Source organism: Crinia signifera, chromosome 7 (assembly GCF_055691185.1).
Source record: "Crinia signifera chromosome 7, ASM5569118v1, whole genome shotgun sequence".
Lineage (NCBI taxonomy): Eukaryota > Metazoa > Chordata > Amphibia > Anura > Myobatrachidae > Crinia > Crinia signifera.
Window position 1 is genome coordinate 48,421,387 of NC_139223.1, and position 21,482 is coordinate 48,442,868.

Consider the following 21,482-nt stretch of genomic DNA (forward strand, 5'->3'; position numbering starts at 1 on the left):
TTTTAATTTGATTTCGATGACAAATCGGATGAAAAGTGTCAATTGTTAGGTAATAAAATCTTGGATTGGTTACAAAGAGAAGGCATCATCAAAGATGCATGGCCAGTATTAGTAATAGATCTAATATTTAATCTTTGTATCCACTACATTTCTTGATCTTGGTCTCTGGGCAGGAGATCCATCATCCATTGGAAAAGTTTAAAATCCAGGTTGAGAGAAAGTAGTATTGATATACCATTAAAGACTAGAAAAATGGAAGATACAGCTGAAATCTCTACTAGAGGAGTTCCAGCAGAGATTGTAATGTGTACCACATAGAAAGTTCTTGGGCTGACATAATGCTCAAGATTCTGCGCAAAGTGGATGTATCTACAAAATCTATTATATTGATTGATTGGTTGTTTGATTGATTGACTGAAAATTCTAAGGATTTTTTCCAAAGTCTGGATTCCATCTAGCCACAAAAACAGTATCCATTATCAATTGTCCTCAAACCATTCCTGAATTTTTGCATGCTGCATGCCTTATCATGCTGAAAGAGATCGTTGCTACCAGTGAATGCCGTTGCCATGAAAGCGTACAATTGGTTTTCAGCAATGTTTAGGTAGCTGGTATGTGTCAAATTAACATCCAAGTAAATACCACACAGAACATTGCCCAGAACATAACACTGCCTCTGCCAGCTTGCTTTCTTCCCATAGTGCATCCTGGTGGCAACTCTTCCCCAGTAAAATGATGCACATGGACCTGGCCATCCTTGTTATGTGATTCACAAGATCTGGTCACCTTGTTCCATTGCTTCATGATCCAATTCTGACATTTACTTGACCATTGTGAGCATTTTTGGCATAGGACGGTGGTCAGCATGGGCACTCTGACTGGTCTTCCGCCACTCATACACAGCTTAATCTGTTTTAGCAATTGTGCTATGGTCGCTCTTCTGTAGGCTATGACCAGATAGATTAACTTTCACTTCAAATCAAAAGAACGTTGGGTGCCCATAACCCTGTGGTTGTGTCACCAGTTGGTCTCCTTTAGAACACTTTTGGTAGGTACTAGCCACCGCATACCAGGAACACCCCACAAGACCTGTCTGATCGGAGTCTGATCTTGTCTGTAGGACAGGAGTAGTAGACAACTTTTTCAGATTGCATTGGGAATGTTGGGTGCATCCTTGCTATTTTCCAATTCTTTGGAGATGACATCTTCTGTGTTCTGTTCTGTTGCGGTCTATATACAGTAGATGATATTGTAATAGTGTTCATTCTAGCACCCGCCATCTTTGAAAATCCATGCAGTTCCTCTTCCCTGCCTGGGGTGTCGCTGTCTGCTGTGGTGTTTCTAGCACAGGTCTGTTAGGCACATCAGTGCTGATATACAGACCACACTCTGTTAGAAGCACTACAGCAGACAGCGACACCCCAGGTAGGGAAGAGGAACTGCATGGGTTTGCAAAGATAGCAAGTGCTAGAAGGAACACTATTGTAATATATTCTCACACACTCCTGGATACTAGAAGACATGTGCCAACAGTTCCTTTGGGTTCACTGTCATGCTAAATATGGGAAGAAGTGTATGTTTGAAATGTGTACAACATAACTTAAGCACATCATTTTGCCTAAATGACTCCAAAATGAACCCACTCAAAAATCAGGAATGGCAAATATATAAACATGATACTTTTTCCCACAATAATAACTAAAGTCCCTTGTTACACTGTTTGTTGTGACAATAGTATATTGTACAAGATCCTTTCCAATGCTGCGAATGGACAGAACTTGGATTCTAGTCTGGATGTAATGAGAGGGCAGTCTTTTGGTAGGTGGCTCTAGTTTGAATTTAGCAATAGTCCAGCATCTGAAGCCTGGAGCTTCAGTAATGCTATACATGCGGTGTAATACATTGCGTTAGAGCATACTGTATCTCACCATCAGAGACGGAAGGTGGGGTGGGGTCATGTACTGATCACCTGGACCCAGAGCCAGGTGCTCTCCCCTTTGCAGCACAAGGTTCTGCCTTGTGGTGCAGCTCATAGTATTTTACAGGGCTTTTTGAGGGTGATGGGTGTGGTCATAAGAAACCAATACCCATGCCCTGCTGATTTCTCTACCACCCTGCTCACTATTGTACTGCTGTCTCTTCACTTCTCCCCAAATGGGTTGGGAATCAATGAAGTCCGAAGGTGATTAGTGATGTATAATATACAGTATACTGTAATAAAAGCAAGCTTCAATATATAATATATTGCTCTGATGAAACTGTACGTTCTGTGTCCTGATATTTGTGTATCTGAAGAAGGAAGTGGGCTGTGCCACGATTCCTGTGTATCTGAAGAAGTGAGTGGAATATGTCTTCTGTCTGTGTATTAGGAGTGGAGATGTATATGTGTCCTGATATCTGTGTATTAGGAGGAGGTGAGAGGTCTGTGTCCTGATGTCTGTATATTAGGAAGAGGGGAGAGGTCTGTGTGTTAGGAGGAGGGGAGAGGTCTGTGTCCTGATGTCTGTATATTAGGAGGAGGGGAGAGGTCTGTGTCCTGATGTCTGTATATTAGGAAGAGGGGAGAGGTCTGTGTATTAGGAGGAGGGGAGAGGTCTGTGTCCTGATGTCTGTATATTAGGAGGAGGGGAGAGGTCTGTGTCCTGATGTCTGTATATTAGGAAGAGGGGGGATGTCTGTGTATTAGGAGGAGGGAAGAGGTCTGTGTATTAGGAGGAGGGGAGAGATCTATGTATTAGGAGGAGGGGAGAGGTCTGTGTCCTGATGTCTGTGTATTAGAAGGAGGGGAGAGGTCTGTGCCCTGATGTCTCTGTATTAGGAGGAGGGGAGAGGTCTGTGTATTAGGAGGAGGGGAGAGGTCTGTGTATTAGGAGGAGGGGAGAGGTCTATGTCCTGATGTCTGTGTATTAGGAGGAGGGGAGAGGTCTGTGCCCTGATGTCTGTGTATTAGAAGGAGGGGAGAGGTCTGTGCCCTGATGTCTCTGTATTAGGAGGAGGGGAGAGGTCTGTGTATTAGGAGGAGGGGAGAGGTCTGTGTATTAGGAGGAGGGGAGCGGTCTGTGTCCTGATGTCTCTGTATTAGGAGGAGGGGAGAGGTCTGTGTATTAGGAGGAGGGGAGAGGTCTGTGTATTAGGAGGAGGGGAGATGTCTGTGTCCTGATACCTGTGTATTATTAGCAATAAGCTATTTGTCTGATCCATAATCTGCCGTTATTATTAGAAAGAAGTTGGATATAATATATAGTAAGATTACATGTCTCACATATCTGTTGTATTGTACACATTCCTCTCCAATCACATATGCATAGTGCTATGACTATAAACCAAATGGTGTAAGAATGGGATGTAGTTTCCTATATATATGGATCACTGCTCTTTCCCTGCGTCATGGTCATATTTCCCTTTTTGATATGTATCTATAAGCTGTTGTTAAGAAATACCATCAGCCCTGTCTTCGAATGTTCACATGGCAACCACCAATGTCACACTCCTGCCATTGCCAGGTAGCACAGATTCCTATCTCACACTTGCCTCCCAGACACGTATTGCAAAACAATGTACACAATAAGATACTGTATGATTATTCTATTTGTATGCAGAATGATGAAAACTGGCATGCAGGGGTTTTAATAATTTTACTATACAGTACATAGTCTGTCACATACTATATATATATATATATATATATATATATATATATATATATATATATATATATATATATATATATATATATATATATATGTCATGTCCATCAACATACAGCTGAGACCTAACATATGCTGTTCCATAAAAGTCTATGTGTCTGTGGACCTCTTCTGGGAAGCAGTCGTTCTTGTTCTAGCTGGGTCTGGTCTGTTCATCTAAACAGAAGACACCCTGCTGCATGCCGCTGGGGATGGTGAGCTGAACAGGTCTCTATTGCTAAGATACAAGAAAACCAAAATACTAAACCCATATAAACTAGATACCTATGTAACTTTGCTGTGCAATTTAATGAAAAGATAATAATAATAATAATAATGATATAAACACACTTATTTTTACTTGGTCATAATCATATGCAGCAGTTAGACCTAATAGTGAGAATAGTAGACAGGGAATTCAGAGGTTTAGGGGTACATTTACTAAGATGGGATGTTGCCCATAGCAACCAATCAGATTCTACTTATTATTTATTTAGCACCTTTTAGAAGATACTAGATAGAATCTGATTGGTTGCTATGGGCAAGATCCTATATTCAATACCCCTTAAGGATACTCCAATCCCAGGATTGAAATCCCGGACATTTTGGGGCCAAATTCCAGAATCCCACCGATTCCAGGACTGGCCACCCTACTACTGTATATCTGCAAGTTTAAAAACTCTTTCTGGAGGGCGAGGTGGGCAGCGGTGAGCGGCAGAAGAGAAAAAAAAAAACACTTTCAAAAGACTGGCCTTCCGCTGATTGGCTGAGAGAGATGAGAGGGAGCTGATTGGCTGAGAGTGCTCTCTTATCCAATCAGCGGCCAGACAGTCATATGAAAGGGTTTTTTTTTTTTCTGTTCTCTTGCTCACATATGATTTATCTGATGCAAATCATAGCTAAAAAATGGCACATCAAGTGCAAAATCGGCAGGGGAAGTTCATGGGAAATCAGATGTGATTTTACAGGTCAGACAAATCTCATAGTTTATAGGGTCCTTTAGTCTCTGGGTGTATTCCACACTGGGCAATGATCAGTTTTAGCATTGGCACACATCACCATGGGGACAGGTAGCCCAGTTAGTAAGTTAGCTATAGATTACCAGTTCTGTGATGGTAACGTAGGATCCATTTAGCTGTAGTCCAAATGGCAAAGGAGTCCAATGCAAGATGAATGGATGCCTGAATGTCCCAGTTGTTTGGCTGGAAGTCCAAGTTGTCACTGATGTCCAGAGACACAGCAGAGGAGCTCCAGAGGATATTGCTGCTGTTTATATTGGTTAGCTTTTGATAAAGCTGTATATCTAACAGCAAACATGTCAGAGACCAGTATAGACAGCAGACATATTCTGCGGAGCTCGTCCTCTGAGCTTCTGGACATCAGTGACCACCGGGACTTACAGCCAAACATCCCTAACATTTTAGCATCCATTCATCTTGCATTGGACTCCTTTGCCATTGGACCATCACTCAGTGGACTCTACATTACCATCACAGAACCGGTCATCTATGCCGGCCTTGCTGGCTGGGCTAGCTGTCTCCAAACGGCTGCCTGGATTACACCCACAAACCTCTTATATCATCTACTATTCTCAAAATGAGGACTATTTGCTGAAGATTATCAAGTAATATTAAGGGGGTGATTCAGGTTGGCTCACGAAGCACATTTGCTTTGCTAATAGACAAAATAATGTGCCCTGCAGGTGGGGCAGATGTAATGTGAAGAGAGAGTTAGATTTGGGGGAGTTATTTTGTTTCTGTGCAGGGTAAATACTGGCTGCTTTATTGTTACACTGCAATATAGATCTCACTTTGAAGTACAAACCCACCCAAATCTAACTCTCTCTGCACATGTTACATCTACCCCACCTGCAGTGCACATGGTTTTGCCCATTAGCAAACCAAATGTGCTTTACGAGCCAACCTGAATCACCCCCTACATGCTTTTTTAGCATTATCTTTTCATTCAATTGCATTTTTAAGATACATCAATATCAGGTTTATAAGTTTTAAGTATATGCTTGGCAAAGCAATACTGACAGCGTCTGGAAATGATGGGGGGAATGTACTAAGATGGGAGTTCTATTTCACATGGGATGTTGCTATGGGCAACTAGTCAGAATCTGCTTCTTATTTTATTTAACACCTTCTAGAATATAATAGACAGGATCTGATTGGTTTCCCATAGCAACCCATGTGAAACAGAACTCGCATCTTAGTAAATGTATCCCTGCACATTTGGTATATCATCTTTATTGCTAAAAGACTTATTATAAAGAGGTAAAGTTTATTTTGTCATTTTGATCTTTAACACAAAGCCCCCAGCATTGTCGCTGACCGTTACCGATCCTGAGATGACCATTACACGGGACTGAGACTTGGGTCACTGACGAGGGCAGCTCTGCTCATTTTTTCCCCAGGGGATGCTGCCAGGATTAATATTATACCTGCCCAAGCTTTGTGGGCAGAGGGTCAAGTCTTTGTCACATGAGACACTAGGGTGGCAGCATGTCCTCGTTTGGGAAGTTGACAGAGTATTTCAGTCTGAGGAAATCGGGAGAGGACATCCGTCCTGGACGCAGCACTGGAAGGAGGAGTGGGAGCTATTGCTGTTCTGTCACACAGTCCAGGTACAAAACATTCCAGATGTGGACGTCTAGAGAAGCTTCCACAGCTGAGCTGCTGGTCTAACATCAAGTTAGTCAAATGGGATACGGTCATTTTGTCTACAGCATGATGGTCTACACCACTAGGTTGACATGGGTCTAGGTCGACATGGCTTTAGGTCAACAGGTTATTAGGTCGACACAAGCATTAGGTCGACAGTGCCTAGGTCAACATGGGGTTTTTCACTATATTTTGAGCCGACATGTGCCGACAGGCGGTATTTGATGCCCTACCATCCACTTGGGAGCGGTTGGAAAATAAAATAGTGTGCTGAGCGCAGCGAGGCACCGTTTGCTCGCGATGCGAGGGGATGCGGTGCATTTTAAAATATGTCCATGTCAACTGTGTCGACATTCGGGTAAAAAAAAACAGTGAAAAAACCCATGTCTACCTTTTGAATGTCGACCTAGACCCATGTCGACCCAGTGGTGTTGACTTAATGCTTTTCAACCAATGTGCCTTAGACCAAAGGATCCCAACCCGAAAAAAATACCTGTAGAATCTTTGTCTCGCTTTCTGTTTCCCTGCTACAAACTAGCAGACCGTGGCAGGGGTGTAACTAGATATTTAATGTCCCATAGCAAAAGTTTGCAAGGGCCCTTATATACTGTACCGACCAATAGTGATAAATGTATATATCATATATACTGTACCGTCCAATAGTGATAAATGTATATATCATATAACACATGTAACTGACACAAGGAAGATGGGCCCCCTTCAGCTCTTGGCCCCATAGCAGCTACACTTACCAGACAGTTAAGGTAGCCCGACATTGCCCATGTATCTGTACATCTCTATGGGGAGCGAGTGAGAATTGGCAATGTTGATGTAATAAGGTTCCTATGGTACATTGCGAGAATCCAATCCCCACATTAATTGTTAAATGCAACAATCATCAAAGTCAATATTATATTGCAAATTTAAATGTCATCTTACTTTTCTTAAGAAGTTGAAAGATGGAACTAATGGCCTATTTATCAAGCTCTTTTTGTTAATATAATTATAAATAAAATCAGGACTGATGGTGGAGTATTAAAAACCAGCTTTGGTTTAGTAGTACAGTATATATAAAGATAAGGGTTAATTTATGTGACATTATAATGTAGCAAAACCATTTGTAGGCTTGTCATACTAAAATGCAACAATGGAAACAAACACAATATAATAATTGTTTAAGCTCGTTCACACAATGGTAGGTTTCTATGAGAGTGGTGATCAGGTAGGTACGGGAAGAGGTGGCCCAGGCTAGTGGTCCTTGCTTACCCTAATAGGCTAAGAATTATACACTATAGCCTCCCCCTGGTCCTCGGTGTCATCTTCTTGCGCTGGTGGGCCCCTCTCTGCTACTGGCTTCGGCCTCTGTGACCCACGCTGTGCCTGGAACTGGAAGTGGCTGATGACATCAATCCCAGAAGATGTGTGTAGGGACCGCCATTGGTGTGCCCAACATCGATGGTGAAACTGAAAGTGACCTTCCATGGTAGCAAATTATACAATGAAAGATCCTCAATGGCCATTCCTGTGCTTTCACTCACTGGCCAATCAGAACCTGGAGTGGGTGTGCATTGGGGGCAGAGCTAGGCTCAGTTTCCAACACCAACTAGTTTGGGGACAATTGGCAGTTTCTGCACTATCGATGGTGGAGAACTATTTCCAAAACTATCTAATATTGGTGTTTATTAATTGTTTTAACCAACAATGGTCGATGGTCAACCCTAAATGTGTGATCAGTAGCATTACTCCCAAGCTGTTTCTGACCAGTGTCTGCAATGGCCAGTAAGCCTCCATAAACCCCCCCCCCCCCCCCCCCCCCCCAACAATTCCAGAACACTTCCCTGTTGCAAGTGAGCACTTGGGGCTATAGAGAACCTTCCGCTATTGCTGAATAATTGTTATTGCACTTTGATTATAGTAATCTACAGTGTATGAAAAGCAGCAGTGATTGCGCATGTTATTGACGGAAGTATACAAAAATGCTGGCTTTAATGTATAGATTGCTTGTTAACAATAATATTCATATATAGGGGATAATAAACCCCTAGCTGTGAAATATACAGTACATGGTCACAGAGGCGACCACTGAGCATACAAAGCACAAGGCTACAAGATGAGAGCCTTTCTAAAGGTCACAGTATGACGAGGTGACTTATATGGCACAGCAAGAGATGCATTATCCTTTATGTGCCTGTGGCAGTTTCTATCAAAGATATAATTTCAGATTTTTTTGTTAGTATTTTATTACGTTATTCTTTGATTTAATGGCTCTTTTTTGTGTTCTAAAAGGTTTTATTTTATTTTTTTAAATGAGGAAAAGCAAAGCTGTGCTTCGTGTCTATGGGGCAGCTGCTGCTTCACGGAACGCTTCTGCTGGGTGGATAGTGGGCAAAGGAGGCAACTAAACCCCCTCCCATATGCCATGCACAGATATAGTTATTGGCTGCGACAGCACAGATATATGCGGTACCCAAGCACCCGCAGCATGTACAGAGCTGGCTCCTATGGTTAGGGCCAATGCAATTCCTGTCAGAAGAGAACGAAGATAAAAATGATGCAGGAAAACTGTATGTACAGTTCACAGAAAGTGACCTATATTACATACTGCAGCTGGTGTACAGTATGTCCTAGATTAGGGGTTCTCAAACTCCATCTTCAGGACCCCACACAGTTCACATTTCCCAGGTCACCCGGCAGGTGCACAGGTGCATTCATTACTCATTGACATATTTTAAGCTTATTATATCACTTGTGATTCTGTAAGGAGACCTGCAAAACATGCACTGTGTGTGGGGTCCTGAGGACCGAGTTTGAGAACCTGTGTCCTAGATTGTACATAGTTGTGAAAGATAGAGTTATACCAGGGATATCAGATTTATCGGGATAAGGAAAACAAATTACATCTATAAAATGGCTTCAATTAAATCATTGTGTTTTTGTCTTTTTTAGGTCCCTCGATAGAAAGCTACAGAGACCTGTTCTTGGAAAATCCCTGACTCTTCCCAGCATCCCTCAGTCCCCAGTACTCACCAGGGTTCCGCAGCTCCAGGAAGCAGGCACCCGGCTACCTTCACAATGTTCAACCAGTACAGACACCCTAACCTCCTGCAAACTGCCACCTGCTGGTATGTCCTCTGACAAAGGGTTACAATGGGGGTTATCAGGCAGGGCCTCTGGTTGTACAAAATGAATGTAGATGCAGGGGCGCTGGAACGTTTTTAGGTTGGGGGGGGGCAAGATATAATCTCATTTTGGCGCCCCCTAAATTGCTATATGTTACCCCCGGGCACTATACACACTGGCAGCTGCATATACACGTGGGCATTATACACAGGGCAGCGGCATATATGCATGGGCATTATACACAGGGCAGCAGCATATATGCGTGGGCATTATACACAAGGCAGCGGCATTTACGCATGGGCATTATACACAGGGCAGCGGCATATACATGTGGGCATTATACACCGGGCAGCGGCATATACATGTGGCCAGAGACACCAGGACTGACATTAATCCAGGGGTTGTCATTTACTCGTAAAAAGTGGAAAAAGTGGCAGTGTCACCCCCAAACAGATTTATGTGATTATGTCTGATTATGATAATCAGACATAATTACATAAACCTGTTTGGGTGTGAATCCAGGGGTAAATGACAACCCCTGGATCTGTCAGTCACTGGGGAAGGGAGGGTGAGAGGAGCAGCATTTACCTTTAAGTTTTAGTTGTGGCAGCACAGCGTGATGGCTGCTGCTGCGGCTGTTGTAGGATGCTCCCGCGGCTCCCGCCCATGCACTGATCCACGCGACCAGTCTCCCTCCCTATGGCCCGCATCACGCCCGCCAATCACTGTGGACGCATCACATCCACAGCCACTGTGATTGGCGGGCGCTGGTTCTCAACATCTCCCCGCAGCAGTCATCCATGTGGGCGGACGGCTGCGAATAGGAATCGGATTCTTGCTCGGCGGGCGGCTGCGATTAATCAGTAATATAGGCGGACGGGCGGGAGGCTGGATCAAGCTTAATCAGCCCACCGCCCGCCCGCCTATATTACTGATTAATCAGCCGCCCGCCCGCAGAGCTATATTACTGCAGTAATATAGCCAGGCGGGCGGGCGGCTGTTAAACAATAAAATATGCAGCTGGACGGGCGGGCCGGACAAGCACCCCTGCTTTAGCGCCTCAGTAATTTTGGGGGGGGGGCAAGCTGCCCCCTCGCCCCCCCCCCCCCCCCCCCCCCCCCCCGTTCCGGCGCCACTGTGTAGATGTGTAAAATATAAACAAGGAACACGGAAACCGCTCTCACCAAAAAACAAATGTGTCCTTCTTAAAGCTTAATATTTAAACATTTGTAAATGTTTGTATGTATGCTGCACTGCAGTGCTTATCTAACAAGTACTGTATACCCATTTGGAGGCAGAACGGCTTTATATTATTTAGATAAATGCATAGTCATTTACTATGTTATATCAGTAATAATTGGAACTTGGCAAAAACCAGCTTATGTATGAAAATGGTTTATAGATTAGCAAGGGTACTGTATCTGTGACACTGGAGAAACTGCACCTTAATGATAGGGATTAGCATGTGCAACAACTCCATATTTACTGAATAGCCTGCAGGTCTGCTCGTGTTTTTAAAGCGGCAATAACTCAAACACTAATAACTAGGTTGGTTTTACCTTTTAAGTGATTGACACTTTAAAATGACTGGCAGATTTGCTGGTATTGTGCCTGCATCTTGCAGTCTATTTCATAAACCCCGTTTATAGTCTTCTTTCTTGGTGGAGTGCATCATTTTAAGAAAGCGCCACAACAGGGTCAATTTCTATTTTTGTTTCTATACTTTATACTTTTTTTTTTCTGTATTCACATTTGCAGTGATTTTTATATAAGCTTGTGCACAACCCTTCTGTTTATTCTCATAGGGTATCATTGTTAGAGTTGGAAGCTACACCAGAACAGGAGGGTTCCCTTCCAAAGTCATTCTAAAAAATATTGTCCTGCCATCTTTAAAAGCCCGACCCGTATTAGCCATCCCAATATGTTTATGTTTTACAGCAGGTCATCGTTGTAATAAGCTCTCCTGGCACCCTGTGCTCGCCCATTCTGCTTATGGTGTGACTTCACACACAGGGCTCAGGTCGCCATCACCCGGGCACTACAACAGTCTCCGGAGTCTGGGGCTGCTGTAGTAGACCGTAGGAGGGCACTACTGCAATGCTACTGGCTGCAGGGCACCGTTCTATGCACCCTGCAAGACAGAAGCGTAGGCAATGGGGCAGGCAATAGTGAACACACAGAGCCTCTGCACTCGGTGCTGTGCACCACTGGCCCATACCTAATTATGGCACATCTGTAGGTGGACATTCATTGGCAGTTTCATGTAGCACTGGAGTAAAAATATTCACTTTTTCACTTTGACTGTGATACCTCTTTTCCACCAACAAACCAGGTCTGACCCAGTTTTTTAGACTTGGGGACAGATGTCTTAAGCTGTAAAAAGTGGTTAAAATGGAGAGTGATAAACAACCAGCCAATCAGCTCTTAACTGCTTTGTTACAGGCTGGGTTTGAAAAATGACAGGTAGGAGCTGATTGGCTGGTTGTTTATCACTCTCCACTTTATCACTTTTTGAAGCTTGTTACATCTGGCCCATGGTTCTAACCCTGGTTCAGGCCCTGATTACACTGCACTTGGATCTGGGTAATTCCTGGGCCAGCCTCATTTATACCTCTTGAACTGAGATATGGAACACAGTTATAAACCAGGTGAGACCTCAGACAGCCCCATTTCCACTGCTGTGCTGATTTGGGTTATTCCCAGTTCGGTGCCATTCACATTGCGCACAGGTGCAGTGCCTGGAGGGGTGCCGAATGACTGACCGAAAGTCGGGATTCCGACAGTCATTACACCAACGTCGGAATCCCGACTGCTTAAACCCCGACAGACGGGCAGAGGCTATTCTCCCTCGTGGGGGTCCCTGACCCTCATAGAGGGAGAATAGAATAGGTAGTGAGTGGAGTGAGCCACTGTGCCCGCAGCGAACCCGCAAGGGGCTTTGTTGCACTTGCCCCACTGTCTGAGTCCCAGCAGTCGGGATTCTGATGTCGGGCTAATGACTGCTTCTACCGCCCCACTGTCTGAGTCCCAGCAGTCGGGATTCCGATGTCGGGCTAAGGACTGTTGGAATCCCGACTGTTATACCGCACCCGCCAGGAGAGCAGCTCAGTACACTATTAGATTCCTACTCAATATGCCCATTTGGATAATAAAGTATGAAAAATCACTTTAAAAAAAACAGGAAAAACTCATGTCGACCATGTCTATGTCGACCATAAGCTTGTGTCGACCTTTTTTGTCAATGTCGACCTTGGATATGTTGACCATTTCAAGGTGTTGACCCACAAGCCAACACAAGCTATAGTGTACATTTGTGTACATGTGCATGCTGGCACTTGTAGTTACACTTCTATATTTTCTCCTTTTTTACACTATTGCTTAATACAGTAGTCAATGGGACAGTTTGTGTTCCCCCAGGGACTAAAAATCAGGCTTGTGTGCTTAGAACTGGCGCCTGTGATGGATGCCCTTTGATGAGAATACCGGCCTTCAGAAAATCGCAGCATTTACAGACCACACATCAAAGCTCCAGAGACAATGCGGCTCTGCCACGCTGCACCGTACTGCATTTCCCCCTAGGTCGTCTAATCAAAGATACTGGGATCTGCTAATGGCGAATGTACAAATGAGCAGCAGCAGCTGATGCGGGTGAAGTGCAGCTCGTACATTATAATACAGACTTATTACTATTTCATTCTTTTTGTTTAAACCATCTGGTATAGAAGTAATAAAGTGATGTAGAAGCAATATTAGCGAGGCGCATAATAACCCCGAAGAAGATGAGATTACAAAACATTAATAGCAATGGGCATATGGGTAGATCCTCAGGGGACAATGATCTCTAGTACGGCTGCAGCTAAATCACTCAGAGGCGACCCTTGTAGTACAGTGGAGAGGCTCGGCCTGGCTGCGTTCCCGCACTCCTTGACACCACATCTGTGGCTGGAGGAAGACGTGTGCTGAGAGCTGCCAGAGCTGCTTCTGTTCTCAGCAGAAACGGCCAAATGTTTTGTCAAGGAAAGCTTTGGTGCGGGCGTCGGGAACCAGTGCGTATTCATTGCGCTCCACTTCTCCAGTTCCCTTTCATGTGTGTGTGTTATCGCATTTGTCTAACTGTCCATTAAAGGAAAAGAGCAGCTTTGAAAAATACTTTAATTTTTTTCCATTACAGAACAGCTGTATTCTTCATACGTTCTGTTACAGCATCAGCTTGCATGTGCGACTAGCAGGGCTGGAGGCTTCTGGGCACCCTAGGCAAAACTTCACCCCCCCCCCCCCCAATCCCACACTGACTGTTTCCTTTCCTGCAGACATCCTTAATTTGGGACTAAGTGAAAACCGGAACCGGACCTCAGACTGGACTATCAAACTCTGTATTATGGAGCTTGTAATGTCCGGGGGGTGCCTGTCCAGGGGTGTCCAGTTCATTAGGGGTGCCTATGATAGCTTTCACCGGTGACATGGGGAAGGGACAGATTTCAGCCCCCGTAGGGTCCAGACCGTTCCAGTTTTTATTACATCCCCAAACCGTACAAGGAGGCTTTATTCTCTCCCTTCGCCTCTCCCAGGTGACAGGTGTCACAGCAGCCCCACCGGATGGGACATCCCCCTGGACCAGACACTATAAGCTCCAGATTGGCAGATATTGATGAATGGAGCCTGACCGATCAGATGTTCTGGGGTGCTGTCCGGTTCTGGTTATTGCCCATACACCCCCCCCCCCCCCCCTGATGCCAGTGCCCTCATGTTAAAGCCGGCTACTAGTTGTAGTTTTCCCGGTTTGGACCGATATGGGGTTTTTGCACTAAGCCTATGTAGATGGCTGCAAGTGCATTTGTTGTGTGCTGTACACATTATACATTGTTTGTGTAGTCTATTAGTGATGTAACCTAGACCATGTATCTCTTCCCCGCAGTGGAGTCATGGCGTACTGGAGAAAGGCTGATGGACACCAGCAGTTTGAGTCCTCGGCTCATCTCTTCTCCGGAGGAATCTCGTCTCAGTCACCAGCGTTCATTCCACATGCGGAAGAGCATCTCTGTGGACAACCACCTTAGTTCTTGTCATTACCCCCTTCACCCGCCAGACCCCCAGGGACAGAGGGTGAAGAGCAAGCTGAGGAGGCAGTTTGTAAGTACAAAGAATCTGATTTATGGACGTTGTGAAAGAGGGATTGGTAAAAACCAGAATGGTCCAAAACGACGGACTGGGCCGGCTTTGTGCAATAACCTCTGCCACACTGGAGGTTGTAGTATTGCGTCCTATCCGTTTCCATTCATGGGGTGTCCATACTGGGGAGTTGTCTGTGACAGCTGTCACTGGAGAGGCATGGAGGGAGTTATTATAGCCTTGCCATATGGTCCAGGGATGGGGTAACAACTGGACCATACAGGGAGTCTGTAATCTCTTCCCCGCCATTTCCCCGGTGATAGCTGTCACAGGGACCACCCAGATTGGTTGCTATGGGCACCTGTCCTGTATACAAGATTTGATAAATTGGGGTAATTCTGGAGGCCATAGTTGTATGAGAAGGAACACGGACCATTACACTATGACTGTGGAACAAAAAGATTGGGGGGGGGGGGGGTGGTGGTGGTGTCCAAACCTTCTTAAGTGCACAAATGGAGGTGGCAACCAATAAGCTTTTCATTTATCTAATATCTTCTATAGCAAATAATAGGGAGAACCTGATTCGCTGCTTTACTTGTCCTCTTTGAAAGGTTCCTCCTATATGGCAGAGTTCTACAGCCAAATGTTGATCTTATGTTTTAAATACAACATGTTGTTTCACGTGGAGGTGGGCGGTTGGCTTTTATGTACTTTCTGAAGATATCTGCATTGAGTGTCCCGGACAAGTGGACCGTCGGCAGCAATGGAGCGAATAACAAGTTAGGAAACTGGAAATCATTTAAAAACATTAGTTTGTGTGGAAAAGTTCCTATGTGACGATCTAATATATTTCCATTATACAGTAAATCAGTGCGTATATTTATAATTCATAGATTAGGCCGCATAGCATACTGTACCTTTGCCCATGGCACACTTGTTTTTTAAACGTCTATGTTGTTTTAATGATAATGTTTGTCCTGGTTGTGGCCAATATCATTGAGATTAATATTGCTGTAACATTACAGGACCGATATATTCTTAGATCCAGGGATCGTCAGGTGTGTAATGGTCACACAGCTGGGGCTTGGCTGGCAGATCTGCTCTTTCTTTCATTAATTTACCAAATTTACTGTATTTCATCTGGTTCTGTCTAATCTTCTAATGCAGATAAGTGGGGGTACAGGACAGGGAGGGTATTGCACACTCTGATTAAGGTCTCTGATATTTATGGACCTATGTTGCCCGCTATTTTATATGTCTTGTGGGGGTGCCAGTCAGGGTAATCTTCTAACACAGAGGCTGCGAAACGTAGTCCTCGAGGCACCCTTAAGCCATATACACGCTAGACTACATGTGTACCCAGCATCGCGAGTGACCGGCTGGGGTCCCATAACCACTTGTCGATGTTAGCCATGCTGGCGAGACCTGTACAGTCATGCTGCTTCCCACAGCGTAGCCTTGCTAGCAATGTCTCCTGTCTGCCCCGCTTTGATGGCGTATTGTGCCTTAAAGACTGAGTTTTAGAACTGCCATCCTGAATTGGTGTTTTCTTATTTTATTTCTTGTAAATGTTATTTATTAGTATGTGTAGGCAGGGGCGAATTTGCTGGGTGCCAATATGAAAGCCATGATCCAAAACTCTATGATAATGTTTAATGACTGGTACTATAGAACAGTGGTTCTCAAGGACCCCCAACAGTGCACGTTTTCCAGGTCACCTGGCAGGTGCACAGGTGCACTCGTTATTCACTGACACATTTTAAAAGATCACAGGTGGAGCTAATTATTTCACCTGTGATTTCTGTGTGGAGACCTGGAAAACGTGCACTGTTGGGGGGTCCTTGAGGACCGAGGTTGAGAACCACTGGGATAGAGTGTCATCTTTTGCACAGAGCGAGGTGAGATGATGTATTGGTACATTGCATTTCCAATGCAGATGGGAGTAGAAAACAGATCATATACTGTATATGTTACCATAACTAATAATGAGGCAGATGTATTAAGCCTTAACAAGAGATAAATGGAAGGTTGATAAAGAGAGATAAACGTCCAGCGATAAACATCAGCTCCTTACTGACATTTTTCAAACACAGCCTGTAACATGGCAGTTAGCAGGTGATTGGCTGGACGTTTATCTCTCCTTATCACCCTTGCATTTATCTCATGTTAAAGCTTAATACATCTGCCCCAATGTTTGTTCCCCAGGTGTTCCTTAATAGATACTTTGCAAGCATGCATCTAACAGCCCCCATACACTATGCGACTTCTTTTACCGGAGAAGTTGCATCCAATTCCCCTTGAGCCACCCGCATGTGATCCCGCTTCCTACCACCAAGAGACGGTTCGACCTGGAGATCTCACGCACAGCACATGTGATCTCTGGGTTCAATCGATGCGTACAGGACCGCGCATCGGATTGGACCGGACGTCAGACACATGCAATTTGAGCCGATTTCACCCGATATCTCGGCCTGATCTGCCGGAATTGGGTGAAATCGTGCCCATCGTGTATGGTAGCCTTAAGTGTGAGCATGCTTCGAAGTGCGAGCACGCACCTATGGGTTAGTTGGGAATGGCTTAATATAATGTTTTCATGTACATATACTATTAACCAAGTATTATTAAACATTGTGGACCGAATTCGGCATGCATCCTAGCGCGAGCTAGTATCTAAGAAGGAGTAGGTGCCAGCGTGCCTCTAAGTGTAAGCAAGTGCGAGCACGTCTCTGAGTGTGAGCATGCACTGTACTGTAGTGTGATGGAAGCTTCACTGAAGCGGTTGCGACACATATGCTTCATGTTACACACAAGAGGATAATTGCACCTGCTATAGGACTGCTGCAAGGTTGGGTGCTGCTACGGGTTCTGCATGTACAGATGCACCAAGCAGTGTTTCAGCGTATACGGATGCTGTGAGTGGGCCTCTCAGTCCTTGCACCTCCGGACACAAGGCTGTACTCAAGGGAAGGGCTTTGCAGTGGCATCTGTATACAGTGGCAGATGGACGACCACCATGAGATGTAGAGACGGATCAGGCCCCGTGTGTGACATACAGTATACATCAAACATCCACTACCTTGTTAGACATTAATCGCTACACCTCTGCGTTACACTAGTTACACAAAGCTGATCAGGTTGTTGTTGCTTTCAACCACTGGAAACATTCACTGTGCTTAAAATATAAAATATGAACCCATTTGGCTTCAGATCTAAGGAGAAGCAAATCATCCTCATGGGACATATGGCATTCATGATCCACCCAGTACTGGTGTCTGCATTTCCTCTGTGCTCTGCCAGCATAACTGAGCGTAGTGGCGGTATGCAAGTAAAGCAGTGCACCCCCGAAACTTGGTTTACACTGCCAGCGGGTGTGTACACTTACACATCCGCTCGCATGCCCCCGCACAGAGGAAAAATCATTTAATTGTTACCCTCCATCGAATGATTTTTCCTCCGTTATGAAAAGTAAGCCAGGACTGAATTGCCCCCAGAGACCCCTCTCAGATGCGTGGCACTGTACAGTACCCATGGAGGTCAACCACCAGGGTAACAATTATTCCTCCTTTATGGTAACATTACAATTGGAGATACGTAGTATCATTTTCCTTTTTTAATAGAATAATTAACAATATAATTTCCTATAGTCTGATCTCTTGTACAAGGTTTATCTATATATAAAAGGCTAACTACTCCTCATCTCTATGAGATAAAGTACCGCCGCTGACCACAAGAGGCTATTTGACGGATCAAATTACTCCTGTGTCTACTAGATGTCATAACTGAAAGTAAAAGCAATTTTTTGCAGGGACATTTATCATTTTTAAACTTGCTGGAGAGGGAGCTGTGAAGACAGAGATTGGAGGTAGGAGCAGATAGGGACTGGGGGTGGGGTGGAGGGTTTGTGGGTTAAAAACTGTCACAGTTCAAAGTGAAAGTAAATTGCAGAAGCCGTCATTATGGCGGGCATAACTACGATTATTCTGATATTAGATTACTGGAATGAGGTCACATTGGAAAACACCCCAATGCTTTTATATGGATGATTTCATGTGTTCTCTGCATGCACTAAATGTAAATATCACATATATTATTCCATGCTTCCTCGGGTTAGCTGCGACCTGTCTCTTTAGAACCTCAGTCTGTGAATGAATGGTTTCATTTATTAGAGTGATCATTATATTTGACTTCACCGCCTGTAATCTATTTTACCCTCAAGTATTACACTTTGGGGATATTCCTTATTTATTAGGGCCGAAGGGTGGACGCTGTCAGCTCTGAGGACACAGCTGCAATTTGTACACTAGGAATATAAATCTGTCACCCCACCGCCTTCTGATTTACTAACCTTGACATCAAGGTACTTCGCCATTAATTCATTAACAGAATGAATACATTGGATAGTCGGAGAGTATTAACTATTTCCATCAGGGACTCAGCTGATGAATATCTCTGTCCTTGTGTTGCTGTAAGTACCAGATATCTGATTATGGGGCTCTTTCATCCCGTTTTTACACTGCCCTAAATATCCTGGTTTATTGCACATTACCGTGAAGCAACCCAGGATATTGTACAGTGGAAATGCACCTAGTTCAAATAGACCAGGCACGTCAACCCGGGCAGTGAGCAGGGTTAAACATGGATTCGGCCCAGCACATTGTACAGTGTAAACGGCAGCAATAAAATAGCCATCGCAGCCGGGTTGGAGCTGGGTACACAATCCCGCTATGCTGTGTAAGAGTGCTATTAGTGATGGGAGGAAGACTCAAATATGCATGCATGTGCACGTGTACCAAAGTGTGTCCGTATTTAGGTTTAATCGGTTATTGCATGTCTAAAGGGGCATTTTAGCCCAATTTCTATGTGATCTGTCTAGATCACTTAGAAATTAAGCACAGATTGCTCAGTGTGTATGCCCTGGAGCAATGAAGCATTGGATCATCTGCGACACTATCAGCTGGCTGAGTAACCCCGAGGTTCCATAGACTAGCCGCAACATCTCAGTCTAAGGCCAGGAAATCTCCATTGGCCTTGGAACTCTATGAAACAGGGATGACACGCCTCCGTTGTGTAGCAGAGCCAATCGCCTCCCACTTTGTGCAGCCCTGCTATAGCGTAAGAACATGGAAGTTGCCAGGGTGCAATAAGATAATCCCTCTCTGGAAGTTCTTTCCCCTTAGGGTACGTTTTTTGGCGAAGATCCTGCCCGGTGTTCCACTTTTCTTATATTCCAGGGACATAAGCAGATGCCTGGACCATGTCTGCATGGTTTTATTAAATAACCCCCCTCCATTTTTTTTTGCCCTTACATGTGACAACAAGAAGCAGCATATGGCTTTTGCAGTACATTGATCCTTTTATAATTCTGCACTGCTAGCAATATGCTAATTTTTGAATGCAAAATTTTCATGCCCCCATAGCAACCAAGTGCTGTATGTCACAGATACAGCTTCCTGTGGATGCAATTTGTTACTGCGAGATTTGTATCGACTCCCTGTAGAATATATCTCACCATTATCATTGCAGCATCGGACAGACGGTGTTATAATGTATACGAAATAAACAAAATATCAAGTGTACCGACGGAGCCCCAGGCATATTCATGTGTGTTTGTACATCAAGCCAATGCTGCTGCTCTGACAGACTATAGAGATGTGTCCGGCTCATACTCTCCTGCCACAGCTCTTCTCAGCATGTCAGGCCCATGTGACCCGACTTGGGCTGAGCAGCTTTTTTCCGTGAATGTGTAATTGGATGCAACAATTCTGCTTAATGAGACTGAGCTGATACATTTAGTGTGTGCCACTTAGTGGGTACACAAGGTGCAATTTCGCTAGCGATTCAATCCTCAATTGGAATCGAATCGGGATCGAATCGAATGGTACACAAATGCATTCTATTTGACTATATAGTACTGATTTGTTCATTATAGTCTTGCCTGACAAGTCTATTTTTGTGTTCGCTTTACACTACACGGGAGCGCGCATTGGGATCAAATCTGTATCGAATGTAGAAAAACCATTCAATTTTCTATTCGATTTTGCTTCTATAAGCAAAATCGCATGGCAAAATAGTGCATATCTCACTGTGTGTACCCTTTATTACACATCTGTGAGCGAATGAGTCTGAATCTGTACCACAAGGCAGCATTTGCGGCTTCTTTCCCGCCAAGTTCTGATGTGATGTCTGCGACTTTGTACATATTTGAAACGGTTAGAGTTGCAGCCTGGAATCTCTAGACTGAGTGATGTGTTGCTGCATTGTGGTGCAATTAAGATGCTAATTGAAAGAAAAAGTTGTAATGCTACCCCATTTGGTGCTGCTCACTGGCGCTGCATGGTATATTAATGTTTGGTGTATGAGGACACATCTATATGCATCTTTTTGATGGTGTGTGTATGGTTTGATAAGTATCAGAACACACCCTTACCATACTTCACCTAGGTTATACTGACCCCCTTGCCTCTTTTTTAAAGATGCATGCAGGTTTAAGTGTCAGATTCAGGCAAATCTTCACACTGTCTTCTAGGCATATACAGATTCAATTTGCAAATGTAGTGGCACAAGTCCAAATCAGCATCTGCCAGTAAACGGGGTATTCAATTAGCTGGAGGGTTTACCCCATGGCGGCAAACCAATTAGTGGGGATTACACTGCACCTGAATCCACGATATTTGAATGACGCTTGTAGCTGTAAAGTCTGCATAAAATTATGTAAAGTTGTGTTTGTATGTGGAAAAAAATACTTGGAATCAGCGCATTTCTGCACCTGAATCCCAATTTTTAGATACAAAAAACAAAGGCTATGTAACTGAGTAACCTTTCCCAGTGGTGCAGCGATTTTATCCATCAATTAGCTGTGGGGTAAACGCAGCTAATTGAATACCACCTATAATGACTGCAG

The 21,482-nt window shown here is 44.2% G+C and overlaps 1 protein-coding gene across 3 annotated transcripts in view; it reads left to right on the plus strand.

Annotated features, from left to right (window-relative positions):
- Positions 1 to 21,482, plus strand: part of LOC146020137 (ankyrin repeat and fibronectin type-III domain-containing protein 1-like) — a 442,882-nt gene that overhangs the window by 159,934 nt on the left and 261,466 nt on the right. For 2 of the 3 annotated variants that reach the window (XM_083153004.1, XM_083153006.1), the window contains 2 exons: positions 9,299 to 9,474; positions 14,388 to 14,602. In XM_083153004.1, the coding sequence (XP_083009130.1) occupies positions 9,299 to 9,474; positions 14,388 to 14,602 (391 nt within the window). Of the gene's footprint in view, positions 1 to 6,010; positions 6,316 to 9,298; positions 9,475 to 14,387; positions 14,603 to 21,482 lie in introns of all 3 variants that reach the window. The other variant, XM_083153005.1, reaches the window with a different exon arrangement.